The sequence below is a fragment of the Xenopus laevis genome, chromosome 4L, assembly GCF_017654675.1.
Source record: "Xenopus laevis strain J_2021 chromosome 4L, Xenopus_laevis_v10.1, whole genome shotgun sequence".
Lineage (NCBI taxonomy): Eukaryota > Metazoa > Chordata > Amphibia > Anura > Pipidae > Xenopus > Xenopus laevis.
In genome coordinates, this window is record NC_054377.1 from 82,115,236 (window position 1) to 82,137,991 (window position 22,756).

Sequence of the window (22,756 nt, forward strand, 5' to 3'; positions counted from 1 at the left end):
ATTTCCTGACTCATGGCAACTTACCGAGACAGTGGGCACATGTGTAGGGCAAAATACAATTTTAATTTGCTGATTTGAAGGTTTTCTAGGCATTTGTAGTGCAGATACGTGTTCCTCCATTGAAATTTGAATTTCGCGCCGTATGCAAATTAGCCTTCGCTAGCATAACTTCGCTTTATATAGCGAATCAACGCTAGCGCAACTCCGCAACCTTACGCTACCCCTGTGCGCAACTTCGGATTTTAGTGAATTTGCGGAGCCCTGGCGAAACTACGCCTGGCGAAGTGCGGCGAAGTGCGGCGAAGTTGCGCCTGGCACAACTTCGCATCTTAGTGAATTTGCCCCAAGGTCTCTGGTTCAAACCTAGCAGAGGGGTGATTCCTTACAGAAGTTTAATATCTGCATAGAACAGTCCTATCTGACACTTTAGGGCATGGCATTTGACCAGTTGTATTTTATAGAGAATGGTTTAGTCAAAGTAAGCTATGTGGCAACTTCCACAAAAAGGTATAAATGCAAATATTCAGAGCAGGAATATTCTTTACAAAAAATATCCTCTCATACTTTACTGAAGGAGAGTAGCTAGCTTCTGGGGTGCATTTTTCCATATGCAACTAGAGAAGAATGAAAAAAGAGGCAATTTCTGAAAAGTGTGACTATTATATTACTTCACATATTTCAAAAGATACATTACCTTTTCTGTTTTATTTCTGTTATATGTTACAAGGGAAGGCATTTCCAGTGGCTATTGGTGGACAGTAAGAGACACAATGATAGTGGGAGAAGCCAGAGGCGGATGTACTGTTTTCCTTTGTCTGTACATTTTTGCTAATCTTTTTATGGAAAGAGTTTCTATAAAGACAAGTGTAAGTTTTCTGTATATCCATATGGAGAGTGATATCTAAATACCCCATTTATAAAGTTTTATAACTCAGGAATGCCAAACACAGCCAGTCAGCAACAGTGAATAACAACTGAAATCACCAGCTATAGTCAATTACTGGCAGAAGAGTCTGAGAAGTAGGCGTACCAGTCTGACACCTCAGCTCTAAGATCTTGGCTTGGAATATCAAGAAGCCATTGAAAGTATTCACGATCATGGAAATGGAATAAATGAGACTTAAATGGTGTACTGTTTTCAGATGAAAAAGTTCTGTAATTGTCCTTGAAATCTTCTTACATCAAGCCAGTGTCCTACAGTATATCGATTCTGTACTTTTAGGTTTCTCTGTGAGACCAATGCCATCAAGCCGATAAAATCTTTCTTTTGTACAATTCTGATAAATCCTGTAAGTGCAGTTGCTTTGCTCTCTTATGCTTTGGCCCATCTTAAGTATCAAGAATACCGCTGAACATGGTATAGAACTAATAAATTCACATTTTGTAGCTGAATAATGCTTCCTTCAGCCAAATGAACATATTCTCCACACTTACTTAATACTAATAAATAGTATTAATGTTAAATAAATGGGTTAATAATAAATGGGTTAAGCAGCCTACTAACATTTCTATTTATAAGCATATAATGAGGCCCTACCAGTCATCTGTTGTCTTTATTAGCTTAGTGCAGGGAAAATATGCTGCCATAGACTTGTCATATCTCTCAGTAGCTTGTAGCCATCCTGCCAGTGAGGCAGTCATAAACATACCTTCACAGATGTTTTGGATAAACAAAGCAAATTGAAAATATATACCTACAACTCTCATATACCTGTCTTCTTTTAGTGTGGTAATGTTCCAGACAACTAGATAATCACAAGATGTCACATGAGTTTTCTTTTCACCAAAATATGCCTTTAAACAACCTCCTGGCATGTGTAATTTTCATGAGCCCCATCCAGTCCCTCAGGGACCCTTATTAAAGAGAAAAGGGAGTCCCAGGTACTAGATATATTCCATTCATGTACTCTAGCTTGTCCATTCTATAAAAATAAAAAGCTACTGACAATATCTCAAAAACATTGTTTAGATTTAGCATGGAACTGTTATTGTTTCCTTGACTCCACCTAGAGATGTCAACCTTAAGGTGCTGAATATCAGGGGCCAAACATTTTTTGGGGATTATGAATTTTCCGGGCCAGAAGTGATATAACGGAAGAGAAATTACGCACATTTGCACAACCGCTCCTGAAGCCACAGATTCTGTGCTGAGCATTCGCACATTGCTTCACTGACGTCACTGAAATTTTTTGCATATAGGCATATCAGATTGTTTCCCACAAATCACCAGAAATCATGGAAAATCATCAGAAATCAGGGGAATTCTTAAGAGTGATGGTAACTCGAAAAAATAGGGAGGGTTGATAGCTCTGTCCACCTGTATAGAAAAGTAATTCCAAGGCATTCAACTTCTAAAAAGGAATTTAAGACTAATATTATTAATCCTTTCAAAAGAGATAGCATTTTGAATTGCACTGTAAAGAGAAAAATGCAAATGGCACATTTACAGTAGTCTAACAATATTCTTAGGAGAAAATATTCAGTGCTTATGTTAGTGGAAAGCAACATCTGTCGCAATATAGCTTGAGGATATACAGTAGCACAGAAATTCACAAATGTCCAGCAATATCCTGATTTGTCACTTCAACTGATCAAGAGAATACCAGGCTGGTAGCCATGCACGTCAGGCACCATACTGTCCTGATACATTTTCATAATGTATGATACACAGGGAAAATATTTGACTTCATCTTGTGCCTTTTAATGGAACACCATTGCACAAAGTCAGTCCATTTTCTATTGACTAAACTAAGAGAAAATATTTCCTATTTTCCTTCTCAACAAAAGACAGATTGGACTGTGCTGGTTTCTAATAGCAGAGGGAGATAAGTGCATTCAGGGAAGGATTTTCTATTCTAATCCTAAACTATTTTTAATCCAGTTTTTTTTTTCATTTTCAATATTTCGCATTTATTGAGTATCTGCTAAACAATATAAAAAGTATTCTCTTATAGCCAATTTAAATTCCTGCATGCAGCTGTACAATTCCACAGATAATCCGCAGTTTCTAAATCAAACACAGACAGTAAATATAAATGTATTAACCATAGGGAATATGAATGGTTGGTAGGGTTGTTAAATCATTGCTGAAAACTGGCAAACTATATTTAATATAAAGACTTCCTTTTCATAACATTTCTCTGCACAATTAAAAGTTAGGCGTAGGTAGCTGCTATATTGTATGCCATGAGACAGAAAAATAAGCAACCATTTGTTCATTTAGAATTATATGATACAGAAATGTAGCAAGCAAATGAAGCTTGCTTCATGGGATTATTTGTTAAAATGTTGCTCTACTTCCATTAAACTCTAATTTAAAAATATTGAAATGCTTGCTTGGCTATTAAAAAATCAGAATAGGAAAAATTTGGTTAAAAAAATTAGAATAGTTGATTTTTTGCGATTTTTTTTGTGTGATTTTTTTCCCCCTTAAAGGGGAAGGAAACCTAGTCGGCGCAAACCCCCACCCCCCCTCCCGTTTGTTGCCCACCCTTTCTCCTCCCCCCTTGCCTACCCGTCCCGCTGGGCAAATGCCCCTAACTTGTTACTTACCCTTCTGCGCAGGTCCAGTCCAGGGAGTTCACCGACGACATCTTCTTCCACGCGATCTTCTTCCTGCTGTGAACGGTGTTTTGGCGCATGCGCAGTAGGATCATTTTGCCGGTACGATCTACTGCGCATGCACGTGACTTTTGGCGCATGCGCAGTAGATCCGTACCGGCGAACTGATCCTGCTGCGCATGCGCCAAAACACCGTTCACAGCAGGAAGAAGATCGCGTGGAAGAAGATGTCGTCTGCGAACTCCCTGGACTGGACCTGCGCAGAAGGGTAAGTAACAAATTAGGGGCATTTGCCCAGCGGGACGGGTAGGCCAGGATGGAGGAGGGAGGGTGGGCAACAAACGGGAGGGGGGGTGGGGGGTTTGTGCCGACTAGGTTTCCTTCCCCTTTAACATAGCCATAGAAAGCTCCCATTAACTTCTACATAAACTCTCCAGCTTTAAGCTTTAAGTTTTAAATTTGAGCTTTACAAATTTTTAGCGCTTAACATACATCGCACATAAGAGTTTTTCAGAGCATAATTAGCATTCAGGAGGTTTTGCTTGATCCGTTAAATAAATTGGATTTTGAACGTTGTTAAATCAACCCCCCAGATCTGAAAGGTAGTATTATTGATACGAGCAACCATTAATGGTATTTACTGGTCTAGTACCACAGTTATGTTGTCTCTGTCCTTGAATAACCCACAGATATTTTAGATACTGTAGCAGTCCAGTGTGTTTCTATTGCTTATAGTCAGGCAGTGTCATTATTGTCATTTGGATCTGACTCACAAGACACAGTGCAATTCCCTTGGAGCTATTTAATGCAAAGATGGAGTATACTGCACGTTCAGGTTGAAAGATTGTATAGTACAAGTCAAGCAGTGTGCATTCTAATATACCAGTATGCACAAGGAATAACCTAATGACAGAAATACCTGCTTTCCATTGGTATGAATGAGAAAAAGGTGAAAAAGGGCAAGAACTACTCAACTAAGTTTAAAGGACAATAGCACCAACAAATTATAAAATTATAAAAGTAATTAAAATATAATGTACTGTTACTCTGCACTTGTAACCGGGTTTTCTGTTTACTTCAGAAATGCTACTATAGTTTATAAAGTGGCAATGGAGGAAATTGAAATAGGGCTAAATGGCACAGGTTAAATAATGTATAACAGACAAGCTCTGTAGAAAACCATTATATTCTACATAGCTACATATATTCTTTGTAACTTGCGCCGCTTCTCCTTTGAAACGGCTGCCCCATGACTACACAGCAGCTTATTCATATAAATTATAGTAGTGTTTCTAAAGAAAACATTGGTTTTACCCAATAACTAGAGTGCGCCGGGCTCTCCCTGCCGAAAAATCTTCAGAACGCACTCCGATCCCGATCTTCCCACCCACTCCTTGCCCACTCTCAGACCCCACCAAGACTCCATCCACAGTGCAACAGTACATCATATTCAGTGTCGGACTGGGACACCAGGGGCCCACCAAAAACCCTTAGACCGTGGGCCACCCAAAAACCTTTAGACCAGGGCTCCAGTCTAAGATTATTTTCTTCCTCTCCTCACTCAACCTTTTTTCTCCTAGTCTCTTTTCTTTAGATACTATAACTTATTATTCCATCTATTTAGCCTCTTTATTCTCATAGAAATAGGAAATGGTCTTGAAATAGGCCAAATTTGGTGTTACTCCCTTTAAATGTAAAAAGAAGTCGCAGTTGAACTCGATTGAATTTGTTCCCCATTCACAATTTTTTTTCTTGATCGCTAGCATATTCAACATGAGAATGAGCATAAAGTGCCATTTATCTTTTAGAACCCATATCATTTAAAAATCTTTAAAATGTCTTTAATAGTACAAAGTGAAAGGTAAATGGTTGGGATTAGAGTTTCTTGATGTACCTGGCTCTTTAATTGAGAACTGCTTTTATTTATTTATATTTTAACACAGTAACCAGTCAGACTCTGACATAAAAACCTTTGGCATGCTGAATTTACTGCCTTTACCTTTTTGTGCAAACATTGTATCACACAGACTTGGCCTGTTAATATTTCAGATACAAAGAACAAAGTCGAGACTTTTTAATCTCTATTTATTAAGCAATAGTTGGCCGTGTGAAAATCTGATTTTTCCCCAAAAACCGTTTTAGATTTGTGCAAGTGACCAGTAGCTCTGGAAGAGTGAGAAACAAATGTAGGGCTTTGAAATTCCGTGTACTGTCGCTTTCCTGGTATTCCTCCTGGGGGCTTGGTTTTATTTTGCAGCCTGAGAACATGAGAGATTTTGTAAGAAATTGAATTTTTATCTTATTCATCTCTATTCTTAACAAGTCAACACTTTCACTGAACGTGTATGCTAAAGTCTCTTTAGTGTGTAACTCTGAGATGCTCTTCTCATAGCTTCTCTGCACCTCACCTTTACTTCTTGTTTCTGGGAATGATTATGAGCATTGCTAGCAAATGTCATGATACAGTACTTATAATTTACCTTTAATGCCAAAGTAGTCTTATAGGAGTTTAAAGTGATGCACTTTTTAGGATATTGTTTTGGTGATCGAAAGGATACACTATTAAATTAAAAAGCCTTTGGGGTCAGGCACATTACCAAGTTAATATAAGAAGAAACACAAAAGAGGTTATGTATTAATCAGGCACCTTTAGGTATATAGACCCATAACTTCTAACTTCTAATTCATACTGGAATTTTACTGCCCAACAAAACAAGCAGTCACAAGGTCAATATATGTAACTTAAAGGGACTGTTCACCTGAAAATTAACTTTTAGATAACAATTTACAATTATTTATTATTTGTGGTCATTTAGCTTTTTTTTCAGCAGCTCCCTAATTTGAAGTTTCAGAAATCTGGTTGCTAGGCTTATACTTATGGCAATAGACAGACACAAATGCCATTCATTGATATGATTTTATTATTTACCAAAATGCAATAGTTGATTGCTCTTATTCCAACATCAATTTATAGACCCTTTCTGCTTTCCTTAATAATTATATCATAATTGGCTGAATGTCCCCAGAAACACATTGGATATTTAGTTTTTCAACCTTCTCCGGAAAAAATGCTTAATTTTTGGCTTTGTGTATTCCTGCTGATGTGCAAATCACAGTTGACTGAGTAGTCATAGATTTTGCAATTTAGCAAATTGCCTACCATTTCAAATTGTGAAGAATTCAAATCATGGCAGAATCAAATCATGCTAAATAACCTAAAATTTTTGCATAGTTTCAAAGTAGTTAATGAATACATTGTGGCTCAAAGTTATACAGAAGCTTTACAGCCAAACTATAAATGCTTAAGCTTATTAGCAGGGCTGGAGAGGAACTGAATCGCTTTGCAAGATAAAAATGGTACATTGAATTCACAGTCTGCGACTGAGCACTTAGGTGCAAAATATGCAAGGCCGAGCACTTTGATACTGTGTGTTCTGCTACTTCATTTAAATAGGACTGTGTGAATTTAGTGCTTACAGGCTTTTTTTCTTTTAAAAATCTTTACACTTTCTTTAAAGCAATTTGCAAGCCATTAATTACTGGAAAACGCCTAAAGAGGTCTTTAAGGCTTAGGTCACATGGGAAGTTTATTTTGCCTTGCATCATCAAATGCAGCCCATTTTATTAATGCTTCGGTCATATAAGCTTTTCTTAAATGGAGAAACTTGCTTGCAGTCATATTGGTGAGTACCACCTTTGATGCACACATTGCTGAATTGGTGAAAGCCACTCATCCCTATAAATATCATTAGTCTATGTACAAGCATTTAACTCAACTGGAGATGCACTTTTTTGAGAGTAGCTGGATCTCAGAAGTAACATCATGGTGGCCTGCCTACTGTCACATCCATTCACCAGTGACTTGCTATGATCTCAATTTGCTATTGTAGCTTTGTTTCGCTAAAAAATACATCATATACGCATGTAATAGAAGGCCTACCTACATTAATGTGCGTTTGACCTAAGAAGCACATTTTAATCCTAGTGCCTGATGCTTGCTCAGCTGTCAACACACATCAGTACTAACATCACAACAATACTCAGTGCAACTCACTACATTACTATCTGCCCTGATTATAGTATTTATTTAACTAAATGTAGAGTAGTCAAAAAAGTACAGGTATGTCACCCTTGTCCAGAAACCCATTTTTCAGAAAGCTCCAAATTACGGAAAGGTCATCTCCTATAGACTCTGTCCAGATAATCAAATTTCTTAAAAAAAATTATTCCACTTTTGTCTATAATAATAAAACAGTACCTTGAATTTGGTTCTAACTAAGCTATAATTAACTCTCATTGGACACAAAATCAGCCTATTTTGTTAATTTAATATTTAAATGATTTTCTAGTAGACTTAAGGTATGAAGATCCAAATTACGGAAAGGTTGATTGTCCAGACAACCCCAGGTCCTGAGCATTCTGGATAACAGGTCTCATACTTGTACTTTAAATGCCTGACACTTTGACTAGTGGGCTGATCGGCTTAGGGTCAATACCCACATTTAAGTGTATCATCCCTCTTACTAAATAATTCAAGACATTTTATATTTTCAGAGGGGAAAGAATAAGCATTAGCCCTTTCATGTTGTTACAAAAGCTATGTGTTTTAATAATCATCAGTTCCAATAAAAGGAATGAATATATTTATTTAATTTAAAAATGCATTGCAGAAAAGAATGACTTTTCATATTCCCAAAGACCCGCTGAAGAAGAATAGCTGCATACATCTCTTCTGCTGGTTTCTCGCTTCTTGTTTTCACTTAATATTCTGTACAGAAGTAAGGAGACAAAAATGATTGTTAGAGTCTTTAAATTAAATGTAGCCGCTGTTTAGCTAAGACATATAATGCATGATCATATTTTCGGCTTTTGGAAGTGTGATTACAAAATATGATATATATTCAACATTTGGTTCTCAGCAGGGCTGCATGCAGAATTTGTTCGATTTATCTTTAATTAGCAAGATGAGATTATATCTCTTTGCATGCTATTCATGGGATAGAAAAGATCCCTGTACTGTTATGTAAATGAAATTAATTTGCTAATATTGGGCTTATGTGAAAGGTGATTGCCAGTCAAATTGATTTCATGCATTATATGAAGAGAAAAGAAGCTTAAATGTATTGACATTATTGTGTTATTAATAATTCCAGGAAAAATATTCTCTTTCGGGTTTTGTAATATTAATATGTATTTAGTCTAAAATATTTGTGCTGCAGCTTCATTGTGGTGTTATACAGCTGGGGAACATTTGTGCAAACAGAAGCAGATTACATTCTTTTCAAAAATGCTATTTTATAGGTATGAGAACATTATTATATGGTTTCTTGGAAGTAAACACCATAACAACTTAGATATTTTAAAGAACACCCTGAACCACAAAAGGCTGACTGCATTAATATCTTTATTATCTCCAGTAAGTTACCATAGGCTAAGAAGTGCAATGGCACCATAGAAAGCATATACTGAAGCAGCCATATTTGCAGGATTCATCTTCCGCTAATATAGTACAGGTATGGACCTGTTATGTAGAATGCTCGGGATCTAGGGTTTTTTGGATAAGGGACCTTTCTGTAATTTGTATCTCCAAAAATCTTTTAAACATTAATTAAGCCCAATAGGATTGTTTTGCCTCCAATTAGAATTTATTACATCTTAGTTGGCTACAAGGTACTGATTCATTACTATAGAGAAAAAGGAAACTATTTTTAAAAATGTGAATTATTTCATTATAATGGAGTCTATGGGAGGGTTTCCAGGTGACGGATCCTGTACCTGTATCTCTGTGGGTCTTTGTGAAGCGTAATTATCAAAAATGCCTCCTCCAGCTAGCCCCAGTCCACAGGCATATAATGTCACAGAGAGAAAGGATTTAACCTTAAGGGAATAAACCTTTAAGGGATTTGGACAGCTTCAACCCCCCCATGGGAACGTAACTTGAAAAGTGTATTCTTTTAGTAGCACAGTGCAGTATTCCCCAGTTGTGCCCAGGACTGAAATTTGATGTTTATATCTTTTTAGTATGCTTTAGTTGTAATACCCTTTCAACTGGTATGGTCCCCGCCCTTATTCACATTAGAGTTTAAAAACTCTGCTTTGCAGTCCCGTTAAGTAAAAAATTATAGTCTTCTCATAAAATTCAAGACTGTAGGGCAGCCAAACTGGTTATAATGTACAAATCTAGTACAATATTCTGTCATGAGTCACATTAGCAGTTTTCATCTGGTTCTAAACATATATCCATTGTTGTTATTGTGGTGTGATGTTATTCAGATAAGATTAAGCATTCACCCCTATTCTTAAACATGGAGATTAAGCAAATATGGACAAAAGAATAATCTTGGCATCTCTGTGTAGTAAACACTTGCCTTTACATTCCTTTTTGCCTGATAAATAAACGTAGACTTCTAAAGGAAATGGCACAATGGACGTTTTGTTGTCGGCGGAAAATATGCCTACCACTAGGGATGGGCGAATTTTTTTGTCTTGTTTTGCCGAAAAAATGACGCCCATAGACTTGTATGTTGTTGTGCGTCAAAATATAAAGACGCGCTTCAAAAAAAAAAAATTCGCAGCGCGACAACATTTTTTAGACTTTAATGGGCATCGGCAACATTTCCCCAGCGACAAACTTTGGCGAAACGAAACAGGTCAAATTCGCCCATCCCGCTACCACAGGTAACAAAATGTCCCTAGTTTTCTTCAGATTGGCCAGTGGGAAAATATATGCTTCTGATAATACATCAGCTTGTAATACAGGTATGGGACCTGTTATCCATAATTCCTTTTTCTCTGTATTAATAAAACAGTACCTTATACTCGACCCCAACTAAGATATAATTCATCCTTATTAGAGGTAAAACAATTCTATTGGGTTTATTTAATATTTAAATTATTTTAAAGTAGACTTAAGGTATGGAGATCCAATTTAAGGAAAGATCCCTTATCTGGAATACCCAAGGTCTCGAGCATTCTGGATCGTGTATAGTATACATATCAATCAGTCAGATGTTTATGCCAATATTCTGATTGCAGCACAGATATTTTGTGTCTCCTGAAACATCTCTGGTTACACGTCTGAGTATACAGCTGTTTATTTCACAAAGTAAGCTCTCTTGCATTAACTTGTTGCTGTCAACATTCCCTAACTATTTACATCATTTTCATTCAGGTCAAGAACGCAGTGAAGCCACTTTGATAAAGAGGTTTAAAGGGGACGGTGTTCGGTATAAAGCAAAACTTATTGGAATAGATGAAGTCTCTGCTGCAAGAGGAGACAAACTATGCCAAGATTCAATGATGAAGCTCAAGGTGGGTTTTCAACATTTGTGTTTCTTTCTCTTCAGTTCAATAATAGTACAAGTATTAGAATATATAAGAAGTTGTATATATCATTCACCTGCATGCATTTCTATTGGCACATAAACATAAGAAAATCTTGTGAGAGAGAGAGAGAGAGAGAAAGAGGTTTAACTGAGGTGACTTATGACAAACTGTTGTCCAAGCATCTAAACATTTTTATTTTTGCACAAGGATTGCTGTATGTCCTTGTAATAACCTATATTTGATTAGTTGTTTATTTTATCAACTTGGAAATAGCTGTTTTATGAATTAGTTTAAATCTGCTTCATTTTCACTTAGCCAACAGGCCGCATGGGCACCTGCTGCTAAAATATGTTGTTTTACATGTCCTGGATACTGACTCCCACGTCTTGAAGATGCCTGATTCTTTCTAAAATAATTGAGAGGTTTATCTGGGCACTGGTAAATGATGACAAGACCCAGGCAGTCTCACAGATTAATGTTCATGTCTTGTAAGCAAGAATAACAGCCTTTATGTGTAACAGTAAGATACAAGGGCTTCTGTTCAATTTGAATAATGTCTGCCTTTTTATTGAAGCCATGCAGAAGGCATTAAGGTTACTTTCTCTTTGAATGCACATGACATCTACTGCTGTTAATTCACCAAGCTTAATGGCAATCAACAGTGAAGCTTCCAAAGGCTGGGAGAACAGCATTGACATTTATCAGTTCAAAGATATTATTATTATTAACATGTATTTTTAGAGCATACATATACATATTGCGCAGCGCTGTAAAATAAAGTTTATACAAAGAAATTACAAACGTAGAACATACAGAGTTACATTCATAATGACCAGTACAAATGGTGAGGAATACCCTGTGCAAAAGAGCTTACAATCTAAAGGGTAAGGGAATGCGACACAATGTGTGGGAGTGGGCAAGATCAGAAATAAGCAGGTGAGAGATGTAGCATATGGTATTGCGTTTGGTAGCTAAACAGAGTGAGGGTAAGCTTCTCTAAATAAGCGTGTTTTAAGAGATCTTTTGAAAACAGAAAGGTTGGGAGAAAGTCGGCCTGTTTAGAGATGTAGGGTGGGGCAGTGTTATGAAGTGCTTTGAATGTTTAGGGTCATTAGCTTGAATTTTTTTCAAGCCAGTGAAAAAAAGGTAGTGGAAGCCAGTGCAGGGATTGGCAGAGGAGGAGCAGTTGCTGAGGTTTATAAGCTTGAGGACTGGAGAGGCGAAAGTCTCTGGCAGATAAAGGCAGGCCAACAATAGGCCAATCCATTGGCCTATGCTGGTTTCTGTGTCTGCACTGAAAGACATTGCATCGACCTTGGTGCTGACACACTGAGTGGATCTTGCTCAAAAATACACACTTGCATATGCATACCTGAAATCCACTTTGTGTGTTTGCACCAAGGCCGATGCAGTCCCTTTTGGTGCTGAAAGAGGAGCCAACAAATGCCAGCGTAGTGCCTGATTCCTGGCCTGTGAATAAACTATTTATCATGTGGCTGCAGCCTTAGTATCGCACAACCCCAGAAGTTAATTTCAAATGGTAAATAATGATTAAATTTGGACAAAGTGCTCAACTTTTCTCCTTATATACATACAGAATTCCAAATATTTACTTTTATCATGTAGAAAATTGTATATCAAAAATATGAAATAATCATGTTGCAATTAAAGTAAAAATATTGCAATTAAAGGATCTACTAGCTGCAAAGTCTATGTTTTTGCTTTTCCATGAATTTTTTTTTCTCTTAGACTGTAAGCTTTCACGAGCAGGGCCCTCCCCCTATTGACTCATTACAATATCCAATTGTAACTGTGCATATTTTCTGTTGAAATGTGTGTCTGTATATGCAATCTGTTATATCTTGGTTTTTGTATTATGCTACTCTATGGGAAATGATTGCCCTATATAAATAATATTAAACTGTCATCGACAACGATCCTAAATACAGCACTGCGATTTCCCATAGTGTTCTAGTTAAAGAAACAATTCAAGTACTTTTTCTCTTTAATAATGGCACAAAAAGGGACCATTTACTACCTGCAGGACAGAATGCAACTGCAAAGTGCCAGAAATGGGCTCAATCCTCCATGATTTTTTGCAGTTTGCTCCCTCCCGGTAGCACAATTGCTGCAGATCTGCTCTCTGTTTCATAGGCCTCTGTTGACACCATTAAAGGAAAAGGAAAGCTACGACGGCATTTTATTGCCAATAGATTAGCTGCAATAGTGCAAGCTAGAATGCTATGTTTATTCTGTAGAATGTTTTACCATACCTGAGTAAACAGCTCTAGAAACTCTCTGTTTGTTTAGAATAGGAGCTGCAGTATTAATGTGGTGTGACATCACTTCCTGCCTGAGTCTCTCCCTGCTCTGGGCTCAGATTACAGTAGAGAAGGGAGGGATGGGGGAAGAGGAGCAAACTGAGCATGCTCTTGCCCAGGGCAATGAGGTTTAAGCTGAAGGCAGGAAAGAAGCCCATGTGTACACAATAGAAGGAAAGAAATGCAGTGTTTCTTTTGACAGGGGACTCAGAGCAGCACTACTTTGGGGGTTTACTGGTATATTTAGATGGACCTTTCTGATAAGGCTTACTTAGTTTTAACCTTTCCTTCTCCTTTAAGCAGGCAAGAAACGCACATAGGTGCCCCCCCTGCCCTTAATTTCTACATCATTTAGACCTGCAAGTTAGGCTACACAGGCCACATCAAGGGCCCTGTACTTGCCTTCTGCATTAAGCAGTAACAAACTTCAGATAAAAGTGCTCTCTGAATTAATAATACAGGCTTTGCTTCTGTACTTCTGTCTAGGTTAAAGTTAACAACAACAATAGCATACATTCATACTAATGTGAGAACAGTCCTCTTGGTGTTTTTATTGTTTAAATATTTTAGTACCCTTAAGGTAAGGTGCTTTACATAACAAAAAGATCCCTTAACTGGAAAAACCCATGTCTCAAGCATTTCAGATGCCAGATCCCATACCTGTATTACAATGTTGCTATGGTATTGTTTATATTTGAATTATGGGATGTGCACTTGTTTTCAAAAGTTAAAATAAAAAGAATAAGAGTAATCTCCAAAGTGTTCTCTCTGTTTTTTCTCTCAATAGGGGATTGCTGCTGGTGCACGATCAAAAGGAGAACACAAACAAAAGGTCTTTTTAACAGTCTCCTTTGGAGGAATCAAAATCTTTGATGAAAAATCTGGTGTAAGTAGACATTAGAATAATGACACTAATCAAATGAAACTAGTTCAGATGTGTTGGGAAAAATAAAAGGAAGAAGTTTGAGTTATTATTTGACCTTCTGTTTTGTCCATCATTACAAGCTGTAATCGCTACAGTTGCGTTTTCTGTTCTATTTAAATGCCCACCCTTTCTGCCCTCTATATGGGATTTCTTTCTGCATCATTACTACTGCTATCATTTTCTATTAATATATCAGTTTCTGAAGGAAAGTGTGTCAGCTTGGTTTGGGATTAAGAGCCCGTTTACATCTAAAGGAATGGCACAGATACTAATTGGCAGATTCTAGACAGAGATGTATTATCTGCATGTAGCAGTTTATGGGTACAAGGCAGCTCTACAGCATCTGAATACACAAGGGAATTTCTCTTCTTGTTATGTCTGCACATATACCACATCTGTCAGATAAACTTGGAAACAAGTATTCATCTAGAATATGAATGTCCAACCTGTAACTTTCTAAATGTTGAACTACAGCTCTGACAGCTGTTGAAGGTTGCTTCTGAGTATTGTAGTTTAGCAACAAGCAAAGTAACAGGTTGGGAACTTCTCATTTGGAATGATCTCATTGGCGTATAACACATATCAAATGTACAGTTACTAAAGCTCATGTATATGTACTGTATGTGAGATTGAGCACAAAACAAAAAATCTGGTGCAAATGTAAATATTATTAGCAAAGATATTTGTGCCTATACAATACTCTTAACATAATTAAAATGGAGGGCTATAACCACATTAATATAACTTTGTGGCTTCACATGCTTTGCCTGAAACTCCCACCCTGCATGGGGCAAAAATGTGTGGTAGAAAAAAGGTATATATTATACAACATGAAAAAAAGTGGAATTTAAATGGCTGGATACCACACAATAAAAGACAATGTTTCAGGACATTCTTTGTCAATCCTTGAGCTGTGCAAAACAACAAAGTGTAAATGGTGTAAAGGAGGAGAGGGGATATAGGATATAGGAGGAGGAGGGTGTCCTGGTACAATAAACCATAGAAGTCAATCAGCAGGTCACCTGTGTAATAACAAACATTATATTGGTTGTTATGTGCTATTGCACCTGGACAAACATAGTGCCTCTAATTACATATGAGGATGTGAAGGCTAATATACACATAAAGAGTCCATACATGACCATTTAGTAGAATGTAGTCATCTTTTTAAAAATGTGTGATCAGTCTAGAGATGTATTTTTTTAATGCCTATACTGTAAATCATAAGGGCTCTACTATGAAATAGTCTGAATTCGATTCGAATTTTAAAAAAATGTACTGTATCTTTAAAAATTCGACTTCAACCATTTGCCATCTAAAACCTGCTGAATTGCTGTTTTAGCCTATGGGGGACCTCCGATGACCTATTTGGAGTCAATTGTTGGACTTTGAAAAAACCTAAAAATGTTTGGGAAAAACTTCGAATTGAATTCAATCAAATGCACTATTCCTTTGATTTGTCTGATTCGAAATCGTCCGAATATGGACCTACTCGATCAAAAACGAACCAATTCAACCAAAAAAAAACTTTGACCTAATTTCTGTTGGTCTTTTTGAATTAGAATTTTGAAGTTTTTTCAATTCGAAATTCGACTCTTGATTAATATGCCCCTTTGTCGTGAGCATGTTCTTGGTCTTCTGCTTGTGGACTACCAGCCTTGCTTGCCCAAATGCCTCCTCTAGCTTTTGAAAACTCTCTTTAAGGAAGCATTCCGACCAGCTCAGCAGGTCCATATCAGAGGCCAGAGTCTCAAGCATTTATGTCTGCAAGTGCAATTTAGAGCGCATTGCCATGTTCAATTTGACAAAATTGCTGTACCCTATTTGCTGCAACTTGGACACAATTAATTGCACAAAAATCTGAGTAGCTTCATATCCGGAGTTCAGCTTGCAAATGAAGTTTGTGCCCAATTCTTTAAGCACAAGTGTGCTGAGTCTTTTGACATTGGGCGCAAAGGGAACCCTAGAGTTATCTCCTGATGTGGCGGTATGTCCAGGGCTCTACTGGGTCCATAGGTGCAGCAGTGCTTAATTCAGAATGGAGGGCTGGTAGGACTGAGCTGCACCGAGGGCAACTTTATGGAAGTGCATTTGAATGCAAGTACCTTTAAAGAAAGTGGTTTTACACACAACTCCAGGGAGATTGCACATACTGATATTGCACTTGCAGACATACTGTACATGTGCCCTTACATATTTTTAAAAGGAAAATGGTGACTACATTTTAGTCACTGGACCTAAACTCCATATGTGTATATTGCCACTTTATCAGTAAACACATTGCACTATATTTCACCCCCCCCCCCCACACACACACACTATATTCCCTTCGCTTACAGCAGGAGTCCAAAGTCAAGAGGGCCCAAATATTGCTTTTAATAGTGAGCTAATAAATCTTTATTTTCACGTTCCATAATCTCACTGTGCAACAATACCTCTCTTATACATGTGCTGATTGAACCTACTTCAGTTTATTGCTTGCCAGATGAAAAGTAAAGCACAAGCAGATGCAAGGTAGCCCTGGAGTGAGAACTTGCATTAGAATGGCATGGCTTTCAGGATTCACCTAGCATGTTGCACCTACATGTGCAACTGGGCCCAGTGAGTTACTAGACATCAGCAGCTTGTGATGTGATTGAACAATGTTGATGCCAATAATGGGAAATGACAAAAAATTCTAGGAATAAAGTGCTGCAGTGTTTGTAAAACATGGCACTTTGCCTCTGGTTTGCACTTTGCCCTTGCATTCATAAAGAATCTTCTTATCTTCTACTTTGCCTATCATATCTTGCCATTGCTGAATGCATTTTTGTAGGTATAGTTTTAGCAAGTGCTCTTTATAACCCAGATATCCATTCATTTAAATGGCCTTTTTTTTTTTTTTAAACTATGGAATGCGTTATCAATGTTAGATAGTAAAAGTTATACTTTACATGTTACATAAATGGAGTGCTATTCTGCACTTTTGCATACTCCTGCTGACATTCCTATCTAGTAGAAGCAGTTTGATCTGGTTTACAGGCAGTCCGTTATCTTCTGTGTGAATGGAATGATAATGATTGGAATAACTACAGTATATCTAACACAGAAGCCATGTTTGTGAACCCTCTATAATTAGACTTGGTTGCCTTCTCTGGAGATTAGAGATGTCGCGAACTGTTCGCCGGCGAACTTGTTCGCGCGAACATCGGGTGTTCGCGCTCGCCGGAAGTTCGCGAACGTCGCGCGACGTTCGCCATTTTGGGTTCGCCATTGTTGGCGCTTTTTTTTTGCCCTCTCACCCCAGACCAGCAGGTACATGGCAGCCAATCAGGAAGCTCTCCCCTGGACCACTCCCCTTCCCTATAAAAACCGAAGCCCTGCAGCGTTTTTTCACTCTGCCTGTGTGTGCTGAAGAGATAGTGTAGGGAGAGAGCTGCTGCCTGTTAGTGATTTCAGGGACAGTTGAAAGTTTGCTGGCTAGTAATCGTTTTGATACTGCTCTGTTATTGGAGGGACAGAAGTCTGCAGGGGTTTGAGGGACATTTAAGCTTAGGTAGCTTTGCTGGCTAGTAATCTACCTTCTACTGCAGTGCTCTGTATGTAGCTGCAGTGGGCAGCTGTCCTGCTTCTGATCTCATCTGCTGACTGCTGCAATAACAGTAGTCCTTGTAAGGACTGCTTTTATTTATTTTTTTGTTGTTTTACTACTACTACTACTACTACTACTATAAGAGCCCAGTGCTATTAGTCTAGCAGTGTTGGGGAGTGGGACTGGTGTGCTAATCTGCTGCTCCTAGTAGTTCAGCAGCACCAACTTTAATTTTTTTTTTTTAATATTCTTTTTTTTTTATTTTACTTTTTTTTATTTTACTACCGCTGTAGTAGTGTATAAGTTGACCTTTTAGGCATTATTTGCCCTGTAGGCATTATTTGCACACTGTTTTCTTCAACCCGCCATCGAGCTGTGTGACCTTGTTCACATTCTGTCTAAATATCCATAATATTACCGTCTCCAGAAAAAACACCGGAGTCACTTTTTTCAAGCAGCCATAATATATTTTACGTAATCCGTATCCACCGCTGTAGTAGTGTATACGTTGGCCTTGTAGGCATTATTTGCACACTGTTTTCTTCAACCCGCCATCGAGCTGTGTGACCTTGTTCCCATTCTGTCTAAATATCCATAATATTACCGTCTCCAGAAAAAACACCGGAGTCACTTTTTTCAAGCAGCCATAATATATTTTACGTAATGGCGAAAAATGACTATTTTCAGCATTTATATGGCATATTTTTTCTGGCAACTGTGCTTCAGTGGCTGCGTCCAAAAAAACTGGGCAAACAATGCCTACAAGGTCAACGTATGGCAGTTGTTTAAAGAGAACAGTAGATTACTAGCCAGCAAAGCTACCTAAGCTAAAATGTCCCTCAAATCCCTGCAGACTTCTGTCCCTCCAATACAGAGCAGTATCAAGCAGATTACTAGCCAGCAAACTTGCTATCATCTGTCCCTGAAATCACTAACAGCTCTCCCCCTACACTATCTCTTCCAAGCACACACAGGCAGATTTTTCAGATACATTTTTGCCCTTGATCCCCCTCTGGCATGCCACTGTCCAGGTCGTTGCACCCTTTAAACAACTTTAAAATCATTTTTCTGGCCAGAAATGTCTTTTCTAGATGTTAAAGTTCGCCTTCCCATTGAAGTCTATGGGGTTCGCGAACCGTTCGCGAACCGCTCGCATTTTTGCGCAAGTTCGCGAATATGTTCGCGAACTTTTTTTCCGACGTTCGCTACATCCCTACTGGAGATGTTGCTGTAGATGAATTCTCTGTAATTTTTCCCTGACTGCGTAGGTGGACTGTTGTGGTATTTATCCAGTTTTAGTTGTAGACATCCAGTAAAAGTGTGAGGGCTATTACAGTGATGGCCTTATAAAGGACCAAGGGTATACACTATTAGTCAAAATGCTGACAGCTTGCCTCTGCAGTATATTCACAAGCCTATTACAATGCATCCTTTCCATCTGAACACCCAGAGGATTTCTATGTAGCAAAGATGCTAATTACACAGTAATACATAGCTGGCCGTGCAACTGGAAGCACATAGTGCCGTACCATATTCCATTTCATTTGCAACATTTTCCCCATTTCGTTTATGAACATACAAACTAAAAGGATAATTGGACAAATTCTTTTATTTCAAGCAGACTTTCATCTTTAGCCGGACAGTTTTGCATAAATTACTCCTGGCACTCGTTAGGAGGGGAATAGACTTATTCATAAAGCGGCATCATCGTATCATTCCAGCAGATATTAAATAGAAAAATTAGAATTGCATCTCATTATTGCTAAATAAACTATCTTTCTTTGGTTCATTAAATCTGTATTACTGGATATGCCATTGAACAAATCCGTGTTGCAAAAACAGAGCTTGAGAAGCCCTAAAAGGATGATGATGGCCATAAATACTCTGTGTTATTATCCCTCTTGATTACAGAGCATTATGGAGCATTTTAAGAGAATATTAATCTGTTAATATGTGAAGATACTCATAGGCATCGAGCATATTCCATACTGTACATAGAACTTACTGTCATACAGAATTATATGACTACTTTGATATAGGAGGGAATATTCTCACAGACCCATACATTATATTAATGTTTTCATGCTTTACTACTATTTTTATACACTATTCTTTAAGGGGGTTATTTACTAAACCTCGATTTTTTTCTGGTCGAGGTTTTTGAGGGTAAAACCTGGATTTTTTTGTGGAAAAAAAACTTTTATTATACCCTGAAGCTGCTAAAAGTCAGAAATTCACCATCTCAAACCTACTGAGGTCATGTAGAAGGCAATGGCAGATGTCCTTTTTACAATTTGAAGATATTGCGATCTGCTCGGGATTTCATTCAATAATTCGAAAAATTCAGGGGTTTTGGGTGATAATTCAAGTTTTCTCACGATTTCCCTCAATGAATTTTTCAAGTTATTTTTTAATAAATATCGTGGATGGGAGTTTGGTCGATCTTGGTTTAATAGAAAGTTGAGATAAATTTGAGTTTTAGTAAATAATCCCCTAAAATTCTACCTATATGCCCAATATATTACCAATATCAGCTTTTCATCATTTTGTTACTCTTAAAACAAAGAAAAGAAAGCACCAAAGAATGCACAAGAATTGACTTACATTAGTTGGCTGTGTATATTGTCACACTATATAGTACACATATAGGGGGCTATTTATCAAAGTCCAAATTTACCTCAATATTTTATGCTACAAACTCTGATCAAATCCGTTTTTATGCTTATTTATTAATACATCATCCCGAAAATGTGCTTTGTGGGGAAAAAAAGTCAGATTTTCATGATCTTTTTGAATTTTTCCATCCGATTTTCATGATTTTTTCATCTGAAAACACTTCGGGGCATTGCACAAAACATCATTGGGACTTCTCCCATTGGGGCAAATTTACTAAAGCGCGAAGTGACTAAAATGAAAATTCACCAACATGACGTCATTTCAGAACTTTGATGATTTACTAACGTTTGCCTGCATAACTTCGCTAGCAAAGGCGATAGACTACGCAAATTCACTAAGATGTGGATTACACTGAATGTTCTTGCATCATACTTGCCTTCGCCACCTCAGACCAGGCGAAGTGCAATAGATTAGATAGAAGTTCCTAAAAAATAGTTGAAACACTAGCGTCTTTTCCTTTTTCAGGGTGATAGGCTGAAAAAGAATGTAACATTTTTTTGGGGTAACAGGCTTCCCCTCTACATTTCCTAACATATGGCACATAAACTATACACTGGGCTCATGTGTAGGGCAATATAATAACTCTATTTTATTTTATTAAGGTTCCCTGGGCTTGTGTTGTGTAATGTATTTGCTGCAACATTTAACTTCCCGCCATATGCAAATTAGGCAACGCTTGCGCAACTTCGCTTGGCGCAGTAACGCTAGCGCAACTTCGGATTTTAGTGAATTAGCGTTGTACTGGCGAATCTGTGGCGCTGTGAGCGAAGCCGTCGCTGCCGAATTTTTGGAGGTTCGTAAATTTGCTCCATTGACTTATATGCAACCTCAACGGGTCTGAAATGCCAGATTTTCAGATGTGGGGGCAAATTCACTAACCTGCGGAAATTCACCAGCCCCGTCTTAGCTCACATCGCAACACTTCGCCAGGTGTAGATTCGTCAGGACAATGCCAATTCACTTAAATCCGAACTCTGGCAAAGTTGCGCTACCGTTACTGCTCCAAGCAAAGCAAAGTTATGCTAGCGTTGCCTAATTTGCATATGGCGGGAAGTTTAAGTTGAATGGACGTATATGTTGCAGCAAATACACTACACAAGCCCAGGAACCTTAATAAAGTAAAGATGTTATATTGCCCTACACATGTGAAAATAACTAAAATCCATAGTATAATTATTAAATGCAATATTTAGAAGAATAGAACTAGAGAAGGCAGTAACTGCTACACATAATCAGCTAATGCAAAATGCCCGAATTAATCCCAGTTATTATTGGGTTCTCCATGCTTAAAGGATTTTGGTCATAATAAAAAGGGTACTTGAAAAGATATTCATTTTTTGACCTATGGAATGCTATGGAATGGCCACTGGAGTCTTATAATAAGTTAAATGAACACTTTCGGAATCACAAGCTTATTACCAGCTGTTCTGTAGTACTTGTTATTGCTCAATAGTTTATCATTTTAATTAAAAGAAAAAGCAGAACATGTTCAACAAATGAACTAAATATAACAAGCTTGTTTTATACTGTAGATGTTTAGATCCATTAATGCAGTGGTTGTTAAGCTTTCTGAGTTAGCCTATTAAATATGTACAGATAGAAAACCAAACTATAGTTGAATCAGGCATTTAGCCATAGTTCCAAGAATATTTAGGTTAGTGTGAGGAGCCCCCGACAGGACTCCTCTCCTCCACCACGCCACTCTCAAGATGGTGGTGCCCAAGGGAAGATGCCAATCTTAAAAGCCGAAAGACCAGATACACTGCCTGTGTATAGGATTTGTATACTGCATTCCTGTGTGTGCTGTGCTTGGACTGTTTTCTGTATCTTGACCTTGGCTTCCTTCTGACCACGAATCTTTCTGCCTGCCTTCTGACCTTCTGCCTGGATAAAGACCACAAATTTTGTTTAACCCTTTGGATACTTCGCTTGGACTTTGCTACTCTATTTTGTTTTCCTCTTTGGTCCTGACTTCCGCATCTGAGCCGGTAAGGCCCTGACAGTTAGCAAATACATATTAACCTCAAAATCTTACCCTGATTGGCCTTCAAGCTGGGCTTTAAGTCTATCAAGGAGAGAACAATCATGAATTTTCGAATAAACAGGCATGCAATCTTAAATATAGTTTCTAAAATGTATGCTACATTTTTTTCCTTTTCTAATTTGGGGTAGTTGCAACTTAAGTATATTAAAACTTCATATTAGAGAAAGTACTAAATTATGCTGCAACAAGAAAACTGAGGAAAGGTAAATGCTCAATTTTACATGTAGTTAAAAAAAGCCTGTGTGTATAAACATTGGTTTTAGCAGAAGTGAGAAGTGACTAAGGACTCAAACAACATACACAAACCCTTGAATCAACCCAATAACCATTAA

At 37.8% G+C, this 22,756-nt stretch overlaps 1 protein-coding gene across 12 annotated transcripts in view; it reads left to right on the forward strand.

Annotated features, from left to right (window-relative positions):
- Positions 1–22,756, forward strand: part of dab1.L (Dab, reelin signal transducer, homolog 1 L homeolog) — a 425,953-nt gene that overhangs the window by 340,475 nt on the left and 62,722 nt on the right. For 11 of the 12 annotated variants that reach the window (XM_018258283.2, XM_018258282.2, XM_041590415.1 and 8 more), the window contains 2 exons: positions 10,733–10,872; positions 13,996–14,094. In XM_018258283.2, coding sequence (XP_018113772.1) covers positions 10,733–10,872; positions 13,996–14,094 — 239 coding nt within the window. Of the gene's footprint in view, positions 1–5,730; positions 5,840–10,732; positions 10,873–13,995; positions 14,095–22,756 lie in introns of those variants that run through there. The other variant, XM_041590419.1, reaches the window with a different exon arrangement.